At 45.1% G+C, this 20,332-nt stretch overlaps 1 protein-coding gene across 3 annotated transcripts; it reads left to right on the forward strand.

Moving 5' to 3' along the window:
- The first annotated feature begins 9,024 nt into the window (after positions 1 to 9,024).
- On the forward strand, positions 9,025 to 19,600 carry EMP3 (epithelial membrane protein 3 (MAM blood group)). 3 transcript variants are annotated; one of them, XM_081167179.1, is made up of 5 exons: positions 9,025 to 9,288; positions 13,536 to 13,628; positions 17,085 to 17,187; positions 17,295 to 17,435; positions 18,082 to 19,600. In XM_081167179.1, exons 2-5 carry the CDS (start codon positions 13,551 to 13,553, stop codon positions 18,249 to 18,251), a joined length of 492 nt encoding a protein of 163 aa, XP_081023305.1. In that variant the 5' UTR covers positions 9,025 to 9,288; positions 13,536 to 13,550; the 3' UTR covers positions 18,252 to 19,600. The 3 variants fall into 3 exon arrangements, with proteins under 3 accessions (XP_081023305.1, XP_081023306.1, XP_081023304.1); XM_081167180.1 differs by lacking the exon at positions 9,025 to 9,288 and adding an exon at positions 12,949 to 13,084; XM_081167178.1 differs by lacking the exon at positions 9,025 to 9,288 and adding an exon at positions 13,141 to 13,165.
- The last annotated feature ends 732 nt before the right edge of the window (positions 19,601 to 20,332 follow it).

The following is a 20,332-nucleotide window of genomic DNA, read 5'->3' on the forward strand; positions in this document are numbered from 1 at the left end:
CCCTGCTTCGCCCTCTCCACATTTACTCAAACCATACAGAGGATCCCAGCAGTCCCTAAGCCCCACCCCTTCTGGTAAGCCCATCCCTTTACCTTACAGGCCTGCATTCCCACTGCGCATGTGCGAAATTAACAGTTCCTTCCTTCCTCCCTCCCCCCTCCCTCTCAAGCCTCTCGTTTTACCACCCTCCAGATTAGTTCTAGGCACATGCGCAGTGTGAGACTTCGTAGCTGCCCGGCGCGGGGCGGGCGCGAGGCGACGTACGTAAAGGATCGACGACGCGGGAGAGTTGTCATGGCAACTTTCCATCGCCAATGGCCCTTGCCAAACCACATCCTTCGCTCAGTTTGTCCCACTGCTGCTGGTTGCCATGGAGACTGTTTCAGAAAGGAAGCTCGCGAGGGCTGGGAGATAATGAGGCACCGCGAAGGGAAATATGACAGGCTTTGGATGGGGCAGGAAGAGGGCTGTTTCGGAAAAAGGGGAAACTTTGCACCAGCCCCTCGACTGAGGGGAAAATTTGTATGGAGGAGAAATGACTAGTAATTTTGATTATTTTTTTTGCTCGACTGGCAAATTATAAACTTCCCCCGCTGCTTTCCAGTTATACATTCATAAACTAGAATGTTACGTTTTTATTCAATATTCTTTTTGTGACTTTTTAGTGAAGGGCAGAATATAATTCCCATATTGATATGGGGGAAATGCTGGGTCCCATGTCTACGAGTTTATCAATTTTTACTTATCATTGCATTTATAACCCATCTTTTCCTCCAAGGAGCTCATGGTGGCTTACATGGTCTCCTCATAGCAACCTTGTAGGCAGGTTAGGGTACACTACTGAGCTTCAAATCCACACCATACATTTAAGGCACTATTCTACTACTTCAACTGTAATGGGGAATCATAGGAACAGTTTTCTTAAGGGTGCTGACCTCACAGAGGTACAATTCCCAGCACACTAATAAAAAACACCACTACAGTTCCCAGTATTCCCCGTAACTGTTAAAATGGTAAAATTGCGCTTTAAATATATGGTGTGGATGTGACCTTATAGCTGTGTGGGAATTTGAACCCTGGCTTCCCAGATCCTAGTTTGATACTCTTAACCAGACAAGCTATGTTTCTAGTCTTCATGGTTATGGATGAGGAAAGGGGTAGTGGTTAAAACATAGTTTCTAGTCCTCATGGTTGCAAGGAGGCAATCTTAAAACAGAAAGTGCACACATTCTTGGGAATTGGGAGATGCAAGAGCATTACAAGCAAACCGTTTCCTGTTTCTTCTTACCCTCCCACAGAATAAATCAGGTTAACATAAGAGGGCAGCCTCAGACTATTCAGATAGCTGGGTAACTGCTCTGCAGTTTCTGGTTGTGGATGACAGCTCTGCATGGGGAACCTCACAACATTGCAAGTCTCTAGCTCTCCCTTTATATGTGTTTGTCATTCAATACTTAAACCCATGTTCCAGTCAAGGTGAATGAGCAGTATTTATATTTTACTAGCACACTTTCATTAGGAGTCACTCCTCTGATGGGGTTGATCTGTCAAGACTCCAAAATGTGGAACTTTGGCTGAATTTTGCCATGGCTTTGCTTGTGTGCTCAGAGCTTGGTTTTTTAAAGTGGAGTCCTGTAATTTTTTTTGTATCCAAGAATAGGTATAGATTAGTTCTATGATAGTTTTTCTCTATGCATGCAGAGTAGCTGGCATTCTGAGGTGGTAGAATGGACTATATTACATCTGAATGCTGATGGAAGATCCTGCACATTGTCAAAAAATTCCTGCAAGTAGAAAAATAGTATACCAGGAAGCAGACATGGGGGTTGCCCCATGTCCCAGGTCTTGTCTGTCAACATAAGAAGACCTACCAAGTTCATCATTCTGTTCCCACAGCGGCCAACCAGATGTCTATGGGAAGTCTGAAAGCAGGACTTGAGTCCAACAGCACTCTCCCTCTCCAGCTGCCTTCATCAGTGGAGAGAGAACATACTGTAGCCATTGATCTACTGTGGGGCATTGGATCTGGTCACCTCTCCTGAAAAAGGATATTGTAGAGTTGGAAAAAAATTCAGAACAGAGCAACCAAAATAATCAAGGGAATGAAGCAACTCCCCTATGAGGAGGAAAGGTTACAACATTTGGGGCTTTTTAGTTCAGAGGAAAGGTGAGTAAGAGGTGACGTGCATAGAAGTGTATAAAATTATACATGAGAAAGTAGAGAGAAAAAGGTTTTACTCCCTTCTCTCATAATGCTAGCAATGTACCTAGCAGTGCCCTTGCAGCCTGGACTATAAGCATTCTCTCTAATGTGCTAATAGTTTCCCTTTACTTGTAGGGAGATATTTGGTTGGTTTTTGTTTTGTTTTGTTTTTTGTTTTAATGTAGGAGAAGATAAAAAAATTGTACACCCCCCGCCACTCCTTGCAGCCTGAATTCTACTCTACCACTTGCCTATTCATTCAGATGCCTCTTTGTAAACCAGGCAATTAGTGGGAATCCGTCTGGGACTATTTTTAAACTTGTGCTATGATTTCCATTTTTGCCCTTGAGCTTCACTTTACTTTCTGGATAAATAAATACTTTCATTGAAAAGGCAATTAATCCAGTCACTCCCTGTTCCAACTCTTCTCTTGCCAGTCCTTCCCTTCCCCGTACCTCTCATCCACACCACAAGAACATATATACGTGATCACACACTCTTGTACTCGTATGTTAATTATTCTGGAATAGTTAACAGGCTCTGGTCCCGTAACCATGGCTATCTCGAGTGCATATGCAGAAAGGTGAAATAGATACTTTAAAAAAGAATGTAATGTTTTTAAGTGCCCAGCAGGATAGAAGCAATCATGATTTGCTTATTTATTTATTTAACCCCTGCTCTTCGGGATCCTTCTGGATGGAAAAGAGGGGTTGAACTAAAATAAGTAAACAAGCTATTATAGTATTGTTATGGTATAAGAGATAGAAGATATGGTGCAGCAGAGGGGGAGAAATAAAAACACCATGGAAAACAGAGTATATTCAAGTGTATATGTTAAACTTCTGAAAATTTAATTAAAAAAAATAAGTAAACAAACAACTGTCATAAATAACTCCATCCAGAAAGGTGCACTAAAAGGTAGTAGAAAATCCAACCTTTTACCAATCTATAGACACCATGACTATAAATATGGCAGGGAGGTACCGTAAGTGGGTATGAGCAGGTCACTAATCTGGATTAAGTGATCTTGAAGATGTACTGTGGAAAATTTCCCGCAGTTTTAAATCTTAAATTGTTTATGGATTGTATACTTTGCATTAACAGTAAATTTAAATATTGCTATAGGCTCTGGGTGCCAGAGTTTGCGAGTGAAAGTCACCCATAATTTTTTAATTCAGTAAAAGAATTAAATTTAGTTCCTGCTAATGAGCCAGGCCAGCTCCCGCAGAGCTAGCTGGATGGGGGCTATTCAGTGGCGTAGCGTGGGGGGTGCCAGGGGTGCTGGCCGCACCGGGCGCAACATTTGGGGGGGCGCGTTTGGCCAGCCCTCCTCGAGGAAGCAGGAACCCCACTGTCCTCGGACCTCCTCCGAAGGCTGGCGGTGGGGCGGAGAGACCTTCTCCCCGCGCCAGCCTTCGGATGGCTGCTCCGAAGCCTGGCAGTGGGGCGGAGAGACCTTCTCCCCGCGCCAGCCTTCGGAAGGCTGCTCCGAAGCCTGGCGGTGGGGCGGAGAGACCTTCTCCCCGCGCCAGCCTTCGGAAGGCTGCTCCGAAGCCTGGCGGTGGGGCGGAGAGACCTTCTCCCCGCGCCAGCCTTCGGATGGCTGCTCCGAAGCCTGGTGGTGGGGTGGAGAGACCTTCTCCCCGCGCCAGCCTTCGGATGGCTGCTCCGAAGCCTGGCGGTGGGGCGGAGAGACCTTCTCCCCGCGCCAGCCTTCGGAAGGCTGCTCCGAAGCCTGGCGGTGGAGCGGAGAGACCTTCTCCCCACGCCAGCCTTCGGAAGGATGCTCTGAAGCCTGGCGGTGGGGCGGAGAGACCTTCTCCCCGCGCCAGCCTTCGGATGGCTGTCCTGAAGACTTGTGGTGGGAGCAGTGGCGTAGCATGGGGGGTGCAGGGGGGCCTGTTGCACCTGGCGCAACATCTGGGGGGGCGCAGAAGAGACTCGAGTGCTAAAATCCACGGGTTAGGGGGCGCAAATTACTTGCCTTGCCCCGGGTGCTGAGAACCCACGCTACGCCACTGGGGCTATTGGAAGAACAGGCTGATGATGGCTTGTCATTAAGTCTTCTTCTTTGGCGATCACTCGTAGCTGAGTAAGATTGTCTTCCATAAACACGGTTTTAACAATGAGTCTGTAAGTGACTGTGGAGGCCAATTTTCTGTATCCACTTGTCCTTCCACAGTGGGGACATTGGTTTCTGGGCGGGAGTTGATCACAGTGTGGATTTGCCAAGAGTACCTTCCTCTTAGCACCTTTCTCCCTTGCATCCTGAGTTCGAGTGTCTTCAAAGTCCATGACACCTTTGGTAAAGGCTGTTCTCCAACTGGAGTGCTTGCAGGAAAGTGTTTCCCAGTTGTAAGTGTTTATACAGTACTACATTTTTTTAGATTTGCCTTGAGACAGTCTTTAAACCTCTTTTGTTGACCACCAGCATTAAGCTTTCCATTTTTAAGTTCAGAATGGAGTAGTTGCTTTGGAAGACGATCATCAGGCATCCGCACAACATGACTAGTCCAACAAAGTTGAAGAATCATTGCTTCAACACTGGTGATCTTTGCTTCTTCCAGTACACTGATATTAGTTCACCTGTCTTCCCAAGTGATGTGTAAAAAAATTTCAGAGACACCGTTGGTGGAATCTTTCAAGGAGTTGGAGATGGTGTTTATAAGTGGTCCATGTTTCACACGCATATAGTAAGGTTGGTAGTACAATAGCTTTGTAAACAAGCATTTTGGTTTCCCTGTGAATGTCTCTGCACTTCAATTGGGAGAAAGCCGCACTCACAGAGCTCAGGCGACGCTGGATTTTGGCATCAATGTTGGCCCTTGTGGAAAGATAACTGCCTAGGTAGGAGAAGTGATTGACATTTTCCAATGTTACACCATTGACTTGGATTTGTGGCGCTGCAGAGGGGTTATTTTGTACTTGTTGGTGCAGCACTTTGGTTTTTTGGATGTTGAGTGATAGGCCAAGATTTTTGTAAGCTTCTGCAAAGATATTTAGGATGGTTTGGACTTGGTCATCCTCTGAGTGTGCACACACTACGTTGCCATCAGCATACTGAAGCTCTATGATGGAAGTTACGGTAACCTTACTCTTTGCTTTCAGACAGCTCAGATTGAAGAGCTTTCCATCTGTTTGATACATGATTTCTACTCCGGTGGGGAGTTTCCCTTCGGCAATGAAAATAATGAACAGAGTTGGGGCAATAACACAACCCTGTTTAACACCTGATCCCAATTAAAACCATCAACAAGGCAAAATACTCTGATACAAAGAGGAAATACTCCACTCTGAGCTCTAGGTAATTAACAAAAGATAGTACCAGAGTTGGGAGGAGAAAGTCTCCAGGGTTGTAGTGGGCAATAATATAAGCAAACAGGATAAAAGTGTCCCTTTTGCAAACTGGAGGGGATAGGGCAGAGCATGAGGTGGGTAATCTGTTTTCTGCTGCAGAGAGGGTGATACACGATGTTTAGGGTCTCTTGGAATCAAAGGCTGCAGCAATGGAAGGAACAGGGCTCTTTTAGGATGGGAATGCTCTGCACACTCTCCATCTAGGCTTAGGTTGTATATATGTGTAAATAAACCATATATCATAAAGACGCCACAGTCTCTGCTGTGTCTCATTGTCCAAAAGGAAAGACAGGCCCTGGTAAGCATGCCTGGTACCCCTGGAATCTCACACCGCTCAGACATTGGGCGGTGTGTAACAAGATGTTGAGCATGTTGAGCCATTTAATGTGGGTGGGAGGGAATCCTTTTTGTTTCATTTTGTTTTTCATTCCAGAGTTTTCTGCGAATAATTAGCTTCCCATACCTTGGTTGCTTCCAGATTACCTGTTTATTGAGCACTCATGCTGATTTGTGTTATTGAATCTTGAAGTGCCCATCCTACAGTCCAGTTTCGCACCTCAAGGGTATGTTAGAAATATTTACACATTCTGGAGTAGTGAATATGCTGCCAGAGCAGTCCTCCCTTTTCCTTTTTCCCTTTTTTGGAAAATAAAGTACCCTAAACTGCAAATAAGTTGTCATAAGTAATCTGAGCTTTAATTTATTCATGATTTTTTCTACCACTGCTAGGAACCATAAATTGGATTACAGCTGTTGATACTATTAATCATGCAGCTATCAACATACAAGAAATGAATTACTTGTGTTAATGTCTTTGTTAAAGCCTCACAAAATTTTTAACAGAGTGTGTACACACCATACATTTAAGGTCACACACACAAATTCTGGGATCTATAGCTTATCCCTCACAGCTTCAATTCTTAGCACTCTTTGAAAACTATGGTTCCCAGGATTCTTTGGGAGAAGCCATGTGTTTTAAATGTATGGTGTATGCACAGCCTTACGCTGATGTAATATTTACATTTTGTTGCATGATACAATTTATTCTTTAAATGTCAGTTCCCAAAACAAATAACTCTGCCCCATTTGTATCTTTTCTTGCTCTCCCTTCAATAAGCTAACAGCTACGTACCTAGGTTTCTAGTGTAATCCCATGTATATTTAAAGAGAAATGTTCTACGGTATTCAGGGCAGCGTACTCCCTAATAAGGGTATTTACTATTGCTGCTCTAGGTGTGCCCTTGGATTCCACCTGATTTTGGTGCCCCATTGTGGAAGTTGTTAACGTGAGGCAGAGAAGTATCAGACCTGGATAGAATGACCCAGTGGTGAAAGAGAGGTAGTCTACGCATGCTTGGGGATACATTCATTTTATGAATACTTTGGGGCTGGATCACCATAATTGTTTTGGGAAGGAACTGTGCTGAGCCTTGGCTCAGATACAGCCCTTGTTACTTCATTGGATGGATGGATGGATGCATGTTGAGGCCCAGGCCCAGTAAATTTTAGACTGTCCTAGGAATACAATAACCCAGATAATTGGACTAATGGTAGAATCAGGACAGATTGGAGAAAGCACTTCTTTATAAATTTTATAATTATTATATAAAATGTATACTATCAGGGCTTTTTTCAGCCGGAACTCCCCGGAACTCAGTTCTGGCACCTCTCATGTGGGCACCATTGCCCTTATAAGAGAACAAGGGAGGTGTTCATGGTGAGTTCCGGCACCTCTTTTTCCAGAAAAATAGCACTGTATAATATGTATTATTGATTGCAACAATAAGCAGTGATGGCCACTTCACTGTCTTAGGACACTTCCAGAGAGTCACTGTGGGACTCCATCACATACCAGCAAATTCAGGTTGTGCAGTTAAAGCTTATGTGGTGGAGACCTTGCACAACAGACCCCAAACTCCAAAAAATCTGATTGTTTTTATAATAAGGAAAATGAGGGGGGAATGCACTGGGTAGTGTGGGGCGAGATTTGCTTAACCTCCCCACAGGCAAGGCAGAAGAGTGCTCAATCAACTGATTGTCTGGAAATGACCTTACGTGTGGGTTAAACCACAGAGCCTAGGACTTGCCGATCAGAAGGTCGGCGGTTTGAATCCCCATGACGGGGTGAGCTCCCGTTGCTCGGTCCCTGCTCCTGCCAACCTAGAAGTTCAAAAGCACATCAAAGTGCAAGTAGATAAATAGGTACCGCTCCGGTGGGAAGGTAAACGGCATTTCCGTGCGCTGCTCTGGTTCGCCAGAAGCAGCTTAGTCATGCTGGCCACATGACCTGGAAGCTGTACGCCGGCTCCCTTGGCCAATAAAGCGAGATGAGCGCCGCAACCCCAGAGTCAGCCACGACTGGACCTAATGGTCAGGGGTCCCTTTACGTTTACCTAGACAAGTAAACTGAGCATAGGTCTGTCAATGGTCATTAGTAATCAAAACTGCTCAGACACAGTGGAGAGCCAGCCCCCTGCTTGTGGTCTTCTTAGGGGCATCTGATTGGCCACACTCAGAAATGGGATGCTGAACTAGATGGATATTTGACCTGACCCAATAGGACTCTTCTTATATACTTTCTAGCTTTTCTTTCCTATTCCAGTAAACATATTTTCCTTCCAAGGCTCCAAGGTTGAATATGATTGCAGTACTTCATTAAAGATTAAACGGAGACCAGGTTTTCTTCTCCCTCTACAAGTAGCATAGCAAAAGAAGGAAGATGGAGTTGTCTGTCCACAGTTACTACAGGTATGGACAGTTATTATATTCTTTTAAGCTTTGTACAGGAATGCCAGAGTGTATCTCTTTGCCTTTTGTGACTTTTTGGCCCCTCTTTACATTTCTGACCCCTCTGTGGGTGCTTCCAGACTGTCGCTAAAACGAAATTCAATCACAAATGAGTAAATTCAGGTTGTGTATTTATAGCTGAATGAGAGGTCTTGTGCAGCTTCTTTGAGTCAAATCCCCCCACGTTTTCTTTCCAATAAGGTGAAAGGGAAACGTACTGGAAAGTGTGGGATAACACTTGTTTTTGCACAAAGGTCATCCAACCTCTCCTCCATCTAACTTCCCTGCAAACAAATCGGGATGAATGTCCAAAAGCTGGTCTGGCAAGTCCACACAGAGGATAATTCTGAAGATAATTCATTTGAAGAAGTGGGTTCCAGTCCACGAAAGTGCATGTCACAATAAACTTGTTGTGCGGCACGGGTTGGGGGGGGTTTCAGTAATAGGAAAAGACCCCCCTTTTCACCTGGCCAGTGCTTCTGTGTCTTAATAGTTTCGTGACAGGCAGATAAAGGTTCCCCCCACCCCACCCCACCTCCCTTTCCGGACAAGAAAGTGAAATGGTGGAAAAAGACGAGTGGTTTCTTCCTTCCGTGCAGACCGAGCCCTTGTCAGCCAGGAAGAAAAGCGGCAAAAGAGACACGACACAACTGGAGGAGGGGCGCTACAATTTTCAAGAAGTCGGGCCCCTCCCAAATGAGCCACCCTTCCCCAACTCCGTTCTTCGGGGCAACTGGCCAGCCACGCGCTCTCTGGTCCCACCCACGTGGACCTTTGCCAAGGGCAGGGCTGGGTGAGCCTGGTGCGATGTGGATGAGCTAAACTGGGGAATTTTGTGTGTGTTTTTTTAATCCAAGGAGGGGGTGAAGAGAGGAAACTTCAGGAGCAACGAGAGCAGCAGGAAGCTGCCTCCGTCCTAGACCCTCCATCAGCACCTCCAGGTACCTATCCAACGGGTCAGGGGGAAAGTTGGGTGCCAAACCTCCTGGGTTCTCGAGGGAGAATTTGGGAAACGAGACCTGGGGAAAGCGGGGGGGGGGGATTAAAGCAGGGTGCTAGGTAGGATCCCATAATATTCCCGTTTGGCGGTGGGAAGAGAGATCGAGAGATCTTGCCAGTTAGGCTCGGGAGAGCTGACAGCCAGATTTGATTTTTTTTTTAGGAAATAGAAAAGGATTTGTGAGAATTGAACGGGAGAGGCATAAATTTGACGCCTGGGGCTGGGGGGGAGGAGAAGCCTTAGCAAACCACTCCCCTCTGTCAGATTGCCAGCCCCTCCCTCTGCTCTAACCCTCTGGACCCCGCGTCCTCTCCCCAAAATCCTCTCTTTTTCGCCCGCTCGTCGCTATGATCCATTTCCTTCCCCAAGAGAATTCAGGGAGCCTTCCTTCGGACACACGACCCGATCGCTCCAAGCTCCCTTAGCAGCGCTTTTTAGATGGAGTCCGATCAATACATTGCTTAGGCCGATACACGAAGGTCGTTGTAAAAGGCAAATTTTGCAAATGGAGGGTAGCCCCCCCCCCAATAAAGCTCACCCAGCTCCACCTCCTGAATCGTCCACGTTTTAGCCAACTCACGGCTGCGAAACTTAAAACAAAAACCGAGGGGGCGGTGTTCCCTCCCCCCCCCCCACTGAGACTCCTGCCTGCCTTGAATAACAAGGTGCTTGAGGTGTTGGAAATCAGGGAACCTCTCAGATCCCCAGATGCTGCCCCTTCTCCAAAGTAGCGGGTATTGCATTTTGGGATAATGTGATACCTTATGGGGGTGCGTGCTTCTTCCAAAATGGGTTCCCTAGCATCCTATATACTTCAGTTATTTACCCTAAGCTCAACATACTCTGCTCCTACAGCTGACAAAACCCAACCTAGGTTTCTAAAGGGCCTTTTCATGTATGAGGTTTAAGATTAAACGGGATGGTGATAATGGAAAAGTAAACGCTGTTGTTGGTCTCTCTTCCAGTTTTTATTCCCCATTTGCAATTTTCATGTGCAGCAGAAATGAGATGCTGAAATGCCTTTAATTGTGTGAAAATTACCCCAGGCCTTAAACTGATGGAGATATACATTCCTAAAAGATATATCTAGGACAATGATTTTGTTTTCTTGTATTTGTTTAAAGTATTTTGCATCTGTTTAAAAAGTAGACTTAAGGCCGCAATCCTAATCAAGACTACTCAGAAGTAAGTCCTGCTGAATTCATTGGGACTTATTCCCAGGCAAGTGGGACTATGATGCTGCTGTAGGCCTGTGCACATTTGGAAGTCAGTCTCACTGAACACTTACCCTGCTGAGTAAAGTTATGCAGGATTGTGCTGTACTCCTAAACAACTTTTCTTGGATTCAGCCCCATCAAACTCAGTGGCGCTTGCTTCTGAATGTGCATACCTAGGACTGCATTATATTGTGCCCTCCCCATTTTGTGAATTCTAATATGTTTTTTACACCCTTGTAAAAATGCTTGTTTATTGTTAACATTGTTTTTAGTATCCTCACAGAAAAACGAAGTAAGTTATTCTAAAGAGCTCTTCTGTGATCAAGCAGTTTAGGTTGCCTATAAATGCGTTCTGACCTCTCTGCCTAGGAGCCAGATGTTAATTGCCAGTGTCAGAACATTTTAGTGACATATGTGTATGTGTGTTGGCAGTGCTCAAAAGAGGAGTGCATTTTCAATCTGGAATGAGTCATTTGCAAATGTTATTCATAGGAAACAAAAAGCAGAAGAGAACGTTTTTTCTTTTTTAAAAACTCCCAAATATAAATTCTAGTCCATATAGCTTTCGTATTCAGTTCACAAATTAAGGGCATGCACACACAATTTAAAAAGTTGGGGGAAGCTAGCATAATTTCACAGTTTTGTAGAGGAAGCAGAATAGCGTGAAAACCTAGTCATGTGGTGCATGGTAAGATACCCAGATAGCAGAGAAGCAGATCAGCCCAAGCAGATACCAAAAGCCCTGTCTCTCACAGCTAGCATACGTTTTGCACCCTATGAGCATGGCACTGCAAGTTGTTTTGAGTTTTCATTTTAGTAAAAAAAGAGCAACTAATAAGTGCAATAAATACTGGTAATAATAGGAGCCACTTATCCTTCTATGTATTATTATCCTAAAATAAAATGAAAAGGGTTGTTTTTCTGCCTTTTTTGTGAGGCAGGCACTGGATTCCTTATTTTTCAAAGCTAGGAATGGCCTTAAGTTGGCTGCTGTGGGAAAATTCAGAGATATGCAGTGGCGTAGCTAGCCGCTCAGGTGCCTGTGGTGCCGTACACCCCATTTGCGCTATCAATTTAATGCAATGTTATTCTACTTCAAACAGTCATGGCTTCCCCTGAAGAATCCTGGAGACAGTAGCTAGTTAAGGGTGATGAGAGTTCTTAGGAGATCCCTATTCCCGTCACAAAACTACAATTCTCAGCATGGTTTAACAACCCAATGCCCTCTTCCCATGGAACTCTGGGAATTGTAGCTCTCCTAACATGCACTCTTAACAAACTACAGTTCTTTTGGGTGACTGCTTGCGGGAAGCTGTGACTCTTTAAAGTGCTACTGCTTCAAATGAGAGCATTGAAGTTTAACTGGTTGATTCACAAGGAACTAGGAGCTAGAATCTGTTAAGTTTTCTGCAATGGGATCTTTTTGGAGACAGATGAAAGACCAGGAGGCAGAATTTGTGGGTCCGGAAGGAGAATGGACTGGGCTTAATTTGAGCCAGGATTCAGTCCAAGCACTTGTTTTCAGTACCAGGCCATGATATAGGACTTCAATACTTTACAGTGGGGTGGGAGGGAGGGATGTGTGTATCAGACTTGGAGGCCAAAGCTCACCTTCCAGACCTCTCTATCTTGTCCCTGTGACTTTACCTAGATCACACCCTCTTACCTCAGGCCACACCCTCTCACCAACTTTGCTTCACATCCCTCTTGAGAGTTTTTGCCTGGCTGGAATGTGTCATTGAGCTCTGATAATGCCTCCTGCTTGCCTAGGTAGAGGTTGGAGCAGGGTGTGAGGGTCAGTGTAGAAAGTAGCTTAATGTACACAGGTAAAATTTACATGAATTGCTCAGCCACTTTTGCTTCTGGTTCCAAGTGGCACTGGCATGTGGTCCCCAGAAAAGAATGTGGCCTGGTGGCTGAGAAAGTTCTCCCATCCCTGTTTTATAGGTTAAGCCACTCTAGGGATCGTAGCTCCATGTGGGTCTTCTAACAACTCACAGCACCCTTAGCAAACTAAAGTCCCCAGGAGTCTTTGGGGGAAGCTGTGACTGTTTAAGGTGGTATGGTGTTGCCTTAAAAGTCAATTTAAGAAATTAACTACTGAGAAAATGTAGTCAGAAACTGTAGGTTTGTTGCTGCTGCTGGCTTATATTATTATTATTATTAAAAAAAACCAACCTCATGTTTGCAACTTCCTTTTGCATTTCTTGCTGCTCTGCAGTTTCTGATGTATACCATCAGGATTCCCTCGCTGCTATTTGAAAGGCAGGGCCCCTTGGTGGGACTGAAGGAGGCGGCAGCGACACAGCCAGGCTGTTGCTACCTCCACCCCTGGCGTGCCCAGGGCTCACATGACTCTGCAACATCTGGATCACATTAGGGCAAAGCCTAAAGCCACAGGAATGTGAGCTGGGTGGATGAGCCCAGCTCCTTGCTTCTCTGGCCTGGAGGGGGCTGGGAAATACGGCGTGTCCAAGGAGGGGCTCGGAGCTCTAGATATCCCCAGACAGACCCAATGAGGTGTGGGCAACAGCTAGACAGAAATGTACAATATGTGCTTAGAAGCTGGGGCTTGCGAGTCCTGTGGGAGTGATGCAGTGGGTGAGAATAGTGGTCCTGAACCTCAGGACTCCTCCTGGCTTCTCTAAGTGGGTTGTGGCAGGGGAGACAGGCCTGCTGCGAGTCAAAGACTTTGGGGGAATGGGATCTACTCGTTTGAGCGGGGGAGGGAGTTAGAATGGGAAACCAGGGGCCCTTACATTCCGGAGAAGGAGCAGAGTGGCGTCTAGTTGCTCAGGCTGGAGCTGGAAAGATTTCTGAGTGAAGAAGGTGGGAGGTCTGGAGTTGGAAACTCTGCTAAGATTTAATCAGATTTTGGACACCCTCACCTATCTCTAATATTAAGTGCGGAAAACAGGTTGTTTTCGTTTTGCAAGGGTTTGTTTAATGCTGCCCACCCTTCTCTCCCCAGCTTCCAGCTGCCAAGATGAGTTTCCTTCTCTTCGCAGTCACTGCCCTCCACGTCCTCATTCTCATCTTACTCTTCGTCGCCACGTTGGACAAGGTGAGAGAGTGCAGAAGCTGGTCCATCTTGTTTTCCTCCTCTGTTTTAGGTTTGTTCAGCTGGTAGCCTGTTGTGAGCCAGATCTGGCCCTCAGAAGCAACTTTTTATTGGCCCCGTGCCTCAGTGGGCATACCAACCTTTAATCCAGGTGTGGTAAACAATTTCATTCACCCTGGAAGCAACCAATCTCTCTGTGTGCCTGCCATGTGATTCTTACTACATTGTTCTTGCGCGCTGCCTATCCGGGGAGATCTTTCATAAAGCCCATACTGCAAGGTGGTGCTGAATTTATTATTACGGAGCTCACCAGCTGTGAGGGACCCTGGAGCTGGTCTGGAGAACAGAGAAGCCCCGACTGAAAGTGTTGATGCCGGCTATCTCTTCCTGCTCTGGATACCAAATTCTCCAAGGGCCCAGACCAGCCCTTAGACTTCCCCATAGTCCTCCCCTGCCCCAACCTCACAATAAAGGACAGTCAGTTTCTGAAGGTGCTAAAGGAAATTGTTGATTCACTGAAGCTCTCCAACTTATTGCATAGTAGCATGTACGCCAGCTCCCTCAACCAATAAAGCGAGATGAGCGTCGCAACCCCAGAGTCGGTCATGACTGGACCTAATGGTCATGTTTACCTAGCATGTTTCAAGTACATGGAACCCATCAGAGGGTTATAGGCCAGAGTGGGTGGGGTATAACTAATAACCGTATTATTATTGTTGGTTATCACATCCCTCCTGAATGAGGCATTTAATTTTTGGGAACATAAAGTTAATTTATTGCAGAGGATAGCTTTCTTTAGAATGGGATTTCTGCCTTTGAAATGGCATATAATAGGCTGCAATCCCAACCCCACTGACCTGCAGGCAGTGCTTTTTTCTGGGGGGAACGCAGGGGCACGCATACCCCTAAACATTTTGTAAATCTAAGCTTAGCCTCATTGAGGGGCAGTACTTCAATATGAGAAGGAAAATGAGACCACCCCTAAACATTTTTTTTTAAAAGCACTGCTTACAGGTATGCTTCACTGAATATAATAGGATTTACTTTTGAGTAGACATGGTTAGGCCTGTGCTGCTAGATGAGAAATTGGAGCCAATTTTCTTTAGTACTTTTTGTGCTTTGCCTCCTTTATTTTGATGTCAATATTGATTTTTATTTTTATTTTTGGTTCTGTACTTGCTTTATTCTGGTCCCTGGAGACCAAAAAAGGAAAGGAAAGAAGAGTCCTAATTTTATTTTGGTGTGTCTTAATTTGGCAGCTGTAGCCTTGGAATATTTTTGACACTTCTACTCCTGACTCAAGGTGTTTTGTTAACTTTTTAAACTGATAATTGTGCTGGAGCCTGCATCTTCAGCCAGTGTTGGGGGTGGATACACAATTTATTCACCAACCATGTCTGTGTGTACTTCATTGTCTTCGTTAAGCCCTGACATGTGTTTCCCTGAGATGACAGCTTATTGAAAATGAAAATGGAATGGCACACCCATTAACATAAATTATGGGCTGTACTGTAAGTGTGGATGTTTCTTCTGCTTTGCACAGACTATTTACATTTGTCATCATTCTTTTATTTGTGCAAATAATTCAGATTTGATGCCATACAATACTCACCTTACAAAAAAAGGAACAATTAAAACTCAGACCTTGTGTAGTTGAATCCCCAGGTTTTTATGGTGTATCTGGGGGTGAAACAACACATTATGAGGCTAACTCTGCATTTGCTTCATCATTGGAGTCAGGGGTTTTTTCAAGGGAGAATCTGTAGGTTAGATTCCTAACCATTCCCCAATCTGTCCACTCTCCCCTGCAGCCCTTTGGCTGCCCCCACCCCACTCCCTCGCCTTAGAAAATAAGGTCCTGCTGGGGTGGGAAAGAGAAGCAAAGATAAATTATGGAGGAGAATCAGTGAATGAGAGAACAGTTATAAATGCTTCCCCTCCCACGCACTCATTTTCCTTGCCCCACTTCTACATTACTTTTAAATAGAAAGCATGGGTTTGCAATCATACATATATATTTATTTATTATATATGCAGTGTAGCTTATTAGGACGTCTCAGGCAAGCCACCCTCTCTCAAACTCAGTTCCCAATCTGCAGTAGGGGGATAATAATGCGCAGTAAAGAAGGGCAGTTCCATAAGCCCTGGGAATTTAGGCACAGTGAGTTACTGACCCCATAATACAGTGAAGCCTGCAGCCTCTCCACTCCTGCTCTTCCTTGGACTGGGGCACACCCTGTTGCAGGCCTGCATTAGGAGCCCTGCCAGTGAGTTGTCCAGGAAACTGTTTAATAAACCACATACCTTTCCAATACCTATGTAGAACCCAAATTCTCAAGGCTCAACAAGCAACGCAAGCCCCCAGTTATTCATATGGTGCAGTACAGTGGAACCTCGTCCTCCCCCCAGTTATTCATATGGTGCAGTACAGTGGAACCTCGTCCTCCTTGCGAACACTTTGGGTTACGAGCTCCGCTAACCCGGAAGTAGTTGCTCCAGGTTGCAAACTTTGCCCCAGGATGCAAGGAGAAGTCGCACTCTGGCAGGGCAGCAGCAGCGGGAGGCACCATTAGCGAAAGTGTGCCTCATGTTATGAATGGTTTCGGCTTGAGAACGGACCTCCGCAACAAATTAAGTTCGTAACCAGAGGTACCACTCTATAGCAGTGAAGAGACTTAATATAGTCTCCAGTTCTGCTCCCACCTCTGCCATGCTCATTAAGATGAGTTTAAACCTCCACTCTCTTCCACACTCCCTAGCTTTGACTCCCTCCCACAACTACAAAATTGGGATAATAGCATTGACTTACCTTATAAGGTTGTAGCCCTTTACTGGACTACAACTCCCAGCATCCCTGACTACCAGCAGGGCAGGGGCTGATGGGACTTGGAGTCCAACAACATGTGGATGGCCACCGGTCAGCCACCTCTGCTGTAAAGATTGCAAACAACAGTGTCTATGAAGTGCTATAAACATAGTGCTATATCAGCCCTGTGTGTGTTTACTATTAATTGGTGCACCCATAAAAATGTACTATATGAATGAAACAAACACTTCTTTGGAAACACACATTCATACAGATGCCCTTGAGTGCCATGATCAATGCTAGTTCCCGCTTATGTGGTCCCAAACGCATGTTTGTTGCTATGTTAGGTGTGGAAAGGCCTTGAGAAAGCCATTACCTTGGTGCTTATAACGTTCAAGTTTGCTCTCAAAAGTAAACTCCTTTTGAACTTTGAAAACTAGTCTTCCAAGCATGTCCAGTAATGTTATCAGCCCACTGGCCACACTGACCTGTGCAAGCCATTTGTGGTGGGAAATAACAGGCTTTTCTAAAGTTTTGCTGACTGCTTGGTTGGAGTCAGTTCTTACTTGGCTTCCCCGATGGAAAAGCTCAGCCAGCCAGCCAGCCCTCCTTGGAGGCGTGCTTCTAAAATCTCCGTTGTAATTCTCTTCCAGTCTTGGTGGGTCCTGCCCGACAAGGAAACCGTGAACATCTGGTATGAGTGCACACTTAATAACCACACCAACACCTGGGCCTGCAAAACAGTCTCTGACAGTGGTGAGTACAGCAAAGGCTATTGCACATCATATTAACTGCTGCTTCTCTACTGCATGTATACAGTCTCCTCCTCTCTCACCACCCCCATACTTATCTTTCCCCCACAGCATGGCTTCAGGCAGTCCAAGCCTTCATGGTTTTAAGTCTTCTCTTCTCCAGCTTAGCCTTCATTATCTTCATGTGCCAACTCTACACCATGAAGCGGGGAAGCCTGTTCTACGCCACTGGGATCTTCCAGATACTTACATGTAAGTATGGTGTGGTGATTTGCTGTTTAGAGACCTGTTTAATTAGCTTGTGGCGAGTAGTAAATCTCACAGGGCGAGACGAAGCATAGGAGCCAGAAAGGAAGTAATACTTTGGATGGGGAGAAGTATGAGTCCAGCCCGGGGTAAAACAGTGTGATGGAGGGGGGCATGTATATGTGTAGGAGCTGCTTTTGTGAGGAAGTGGTGAGGACATGTAGGAGGAAGAGCCATGCAGGTATACCGTAAGACCCAGCAACACCAAATTGCTAAGTATACTACCACTTTTGGGGTAATTCCACTGGATAAATCTGAAATATGTTATCGTTCTCTTCCTCTTCGATGTTATAAAATATGCTGAGATGCAAAGTGCAGATTCCAATATGGATGCCGGCGAGATTTATGCCTTGGGATCTCATTGTCACGCTGCAAAGGGATCGTACATTTAAAGCACATGGCTTTAATCTATGGTTTACATCTCAAAGAGCTACAATTCCCAGCACCCTTAACTACAGTTCCCAGGATTCTTTGGGGGGAAGCCAGGAGCTTTAAATACCTGGTGAAGATGTGAGCATTGAATGCAGCTTTAGGCAGTAAGATGTAGCTTACAGGGATCCGGTGCTAATTGTCTGCTTGGATCTGTTTCCAGCTATCTCCGTGTTCACAGCTGCCGTGATCTACACCACCCACGTGGAACAGTTCCAGGGTGGCCGACCACCGGGTGGGTCTTTTGGTTACTGTTTTGTGCTGGCGTGGCTGTCCTTTCCTTTGGCTCTTATCAGTGGAATCATTTACATCCACCTTCGGAAAAAGGAGTGACCATCAACTGGATGATCTCTTCCATTTGCCTTGGAAGGAGCCCTGTTCTCCTCTGAATTTAGCTATGTATTAACTCTTTGCAGTTTTCAAAGGCAGTTATGGTACAAAATCCTATGCGATGCATGGATTGGTCCACTGGGGTTCTGCATTGCGAGTGTATCATCCCTTGTTTGCATGTTATCAGGTACTTCCACATAATACAGCAAGTTAAAGGGGTGTCATCTTGCACTTGGCATTTCCCAGGGCTCTAATATTTTTCAGATTTGGCAAAAATGGAAATACACATTAAAACTCAAACTTGCAAACATTTCTAGCATTCTTTTTTCCTTTTAATCCCCATTTTTAAAAATGGTGGATTGAATATGTTTCTTGTGAGTTTTTTTAATAAATAAAAAAAATCAGTGTTCTTTCCACATTTGCAGCTTGTAAGCTAAAATATCAAACGGGGGGGGGGGCTAATAAATTCATTGAAAGAACTGAAACCACAAAAATCGTAGAAAGTAGGACTTAATCACGTTGTCCATACAGAACTGTTTGTCATGAATTGAAAAATCTGCAACTCTCTCTTGTTTCTTAACTGCTGGGACATTATGCACAGAGCCTGATGATAGCAGTTTGAAATTGGTCACTGAGATCACCACAAAAAATGAATTTCATCTTCTGAATTTCAACCATGAAACATAAGGGCATTTTTGCATGTGCTGTTACATGCACTTTAAATCATGTATTTTTAGGTTTTCACCTAAGACGTTTTAAGCGGCAGCCTAAAAATGCGAGGTGTGATTTGGACAAAACCATTTGCTAATACTTGCAAAATACCTGCCCACTGTTCAGGGAGTCACAAATGATTATAACTCCCCCTTGAGTCAACCTTCAGTAACAAACCCCCATTTTTCTGCAGAATGTGTTAAAATGACCCTGGTGAGAACTCAGATAGCATCACTTTCCTCTTCCCCTCCAGCCAGTAACTACTTTAAAGGAGTATCTCACACCCCCCCGCCCCCCAGTCTGAGGTTATACTCTGTACTTTCCCCCAAAACAGCATAGGGTGGGGGATTTAAGCTAATCATATCCACCATCCTTCTAAAGCTGGGAGGATTAATCCTGCCTTCTTGCCCCATAGCAATTACGCACAAAATATTTGGAAAACATGGGAAAGATTTTGCTTCTCCAGTAGCCTTACCAAGCAGCCTGCTTGCAAGTTATTAAAAACGGGTTCCTTCCAATGCTATTTCTGTAACAGTATTATATATGTGCTGGCTCCCCCAAAGTCCCCTTTCACCTTCTTGACCTGGCCTTTTAATATTTTATACGCATTTTAAGAATAAAAGAAAACCTAATAAACAAAATTCAGCAGAGCCATGTGTTCCTTTGCGGACTAGTGTTTCACATTCTTGTCTCACATTCCCGCAGTCTTCACAAGGAAATTTTCCTTTGGTGAGCAGAACACTGCATACTTAGAGTATCTTTTCTAATAATCTGCTTATTTACAAACAGTGCAGGCTGACTGGATGAGAGTGCAGAAGCAAACATGCTGTTCCAAATCCACAACACCCGACATCATTAAAAAGCTTTCCTCCTTGCAGAAATGCTTGTGGCACCTCTTCCAGCCAACTCCGGACTGCTGTTATTTATTCATTCAGTCCCTCTTTGTCCAGACTCTCTGCATTCTGACTGAGCAAACTTGTTTTTATTGCATTTCAATCTCCCCTTCACAGAAGCTTCCTTCTCCACCCATGTTATTCTCAAAACAACCTATGATATCGGCAAGGCTGGAAATGATGTGCCAAGGACACTCAGGGATCTGCATGGCCGAGTGGAGACTATGGTTGGAATGCAGCAAAGTTTTACTCCGAGGAGACTCAGTGAAATTAACGAACTTGGCCAAGTTGCATCATTCACTTCAGTGGCTCTGCCCTGAGTAAAACGTAGTTGAATGTAAGACCCTACGAACCTTGTGCTCGCTGGTCCTGATCTGCCAGCAACCCCACCCCACCCCAGTTCTCTAGGTACAGCTGCTTTCCATCCTCACTGTGCACTTGGGCTGAGATAAAAGTGCAGCTTAATGCCTGCCAAGAGTA

Source organism: Podarcis bocagei (genome assembly GCF_964188305.1).
Source record: "Podarcis bocagei genome assembly, chromosome: 13".
Classification (NCBI taxonomy): Eukaryota; Metazoa; Chordata; class Lepidosauria; order Squamata; family Lacertidae; genus Podarcis; species Podarcis bocagei.

Coding starts and splice junctions, on each gene's coding strand:
- EMP3 (XM_081167178.1), top strand. Junction 17,188..17,294: donor CAAAACAGTCTCTGACAGTG/GTGAGTACAGCA, acceptor TTTCCCCCACAG/CATGGCTTCAGGCAGTCCAA. Junction 17,436..18,081: donor GATCTTCCAGATACTTACAT/GTAAGTATGGTG, acceptor ATCTGTTTCCAG/CTATCTCCGTGTTCACAGCT.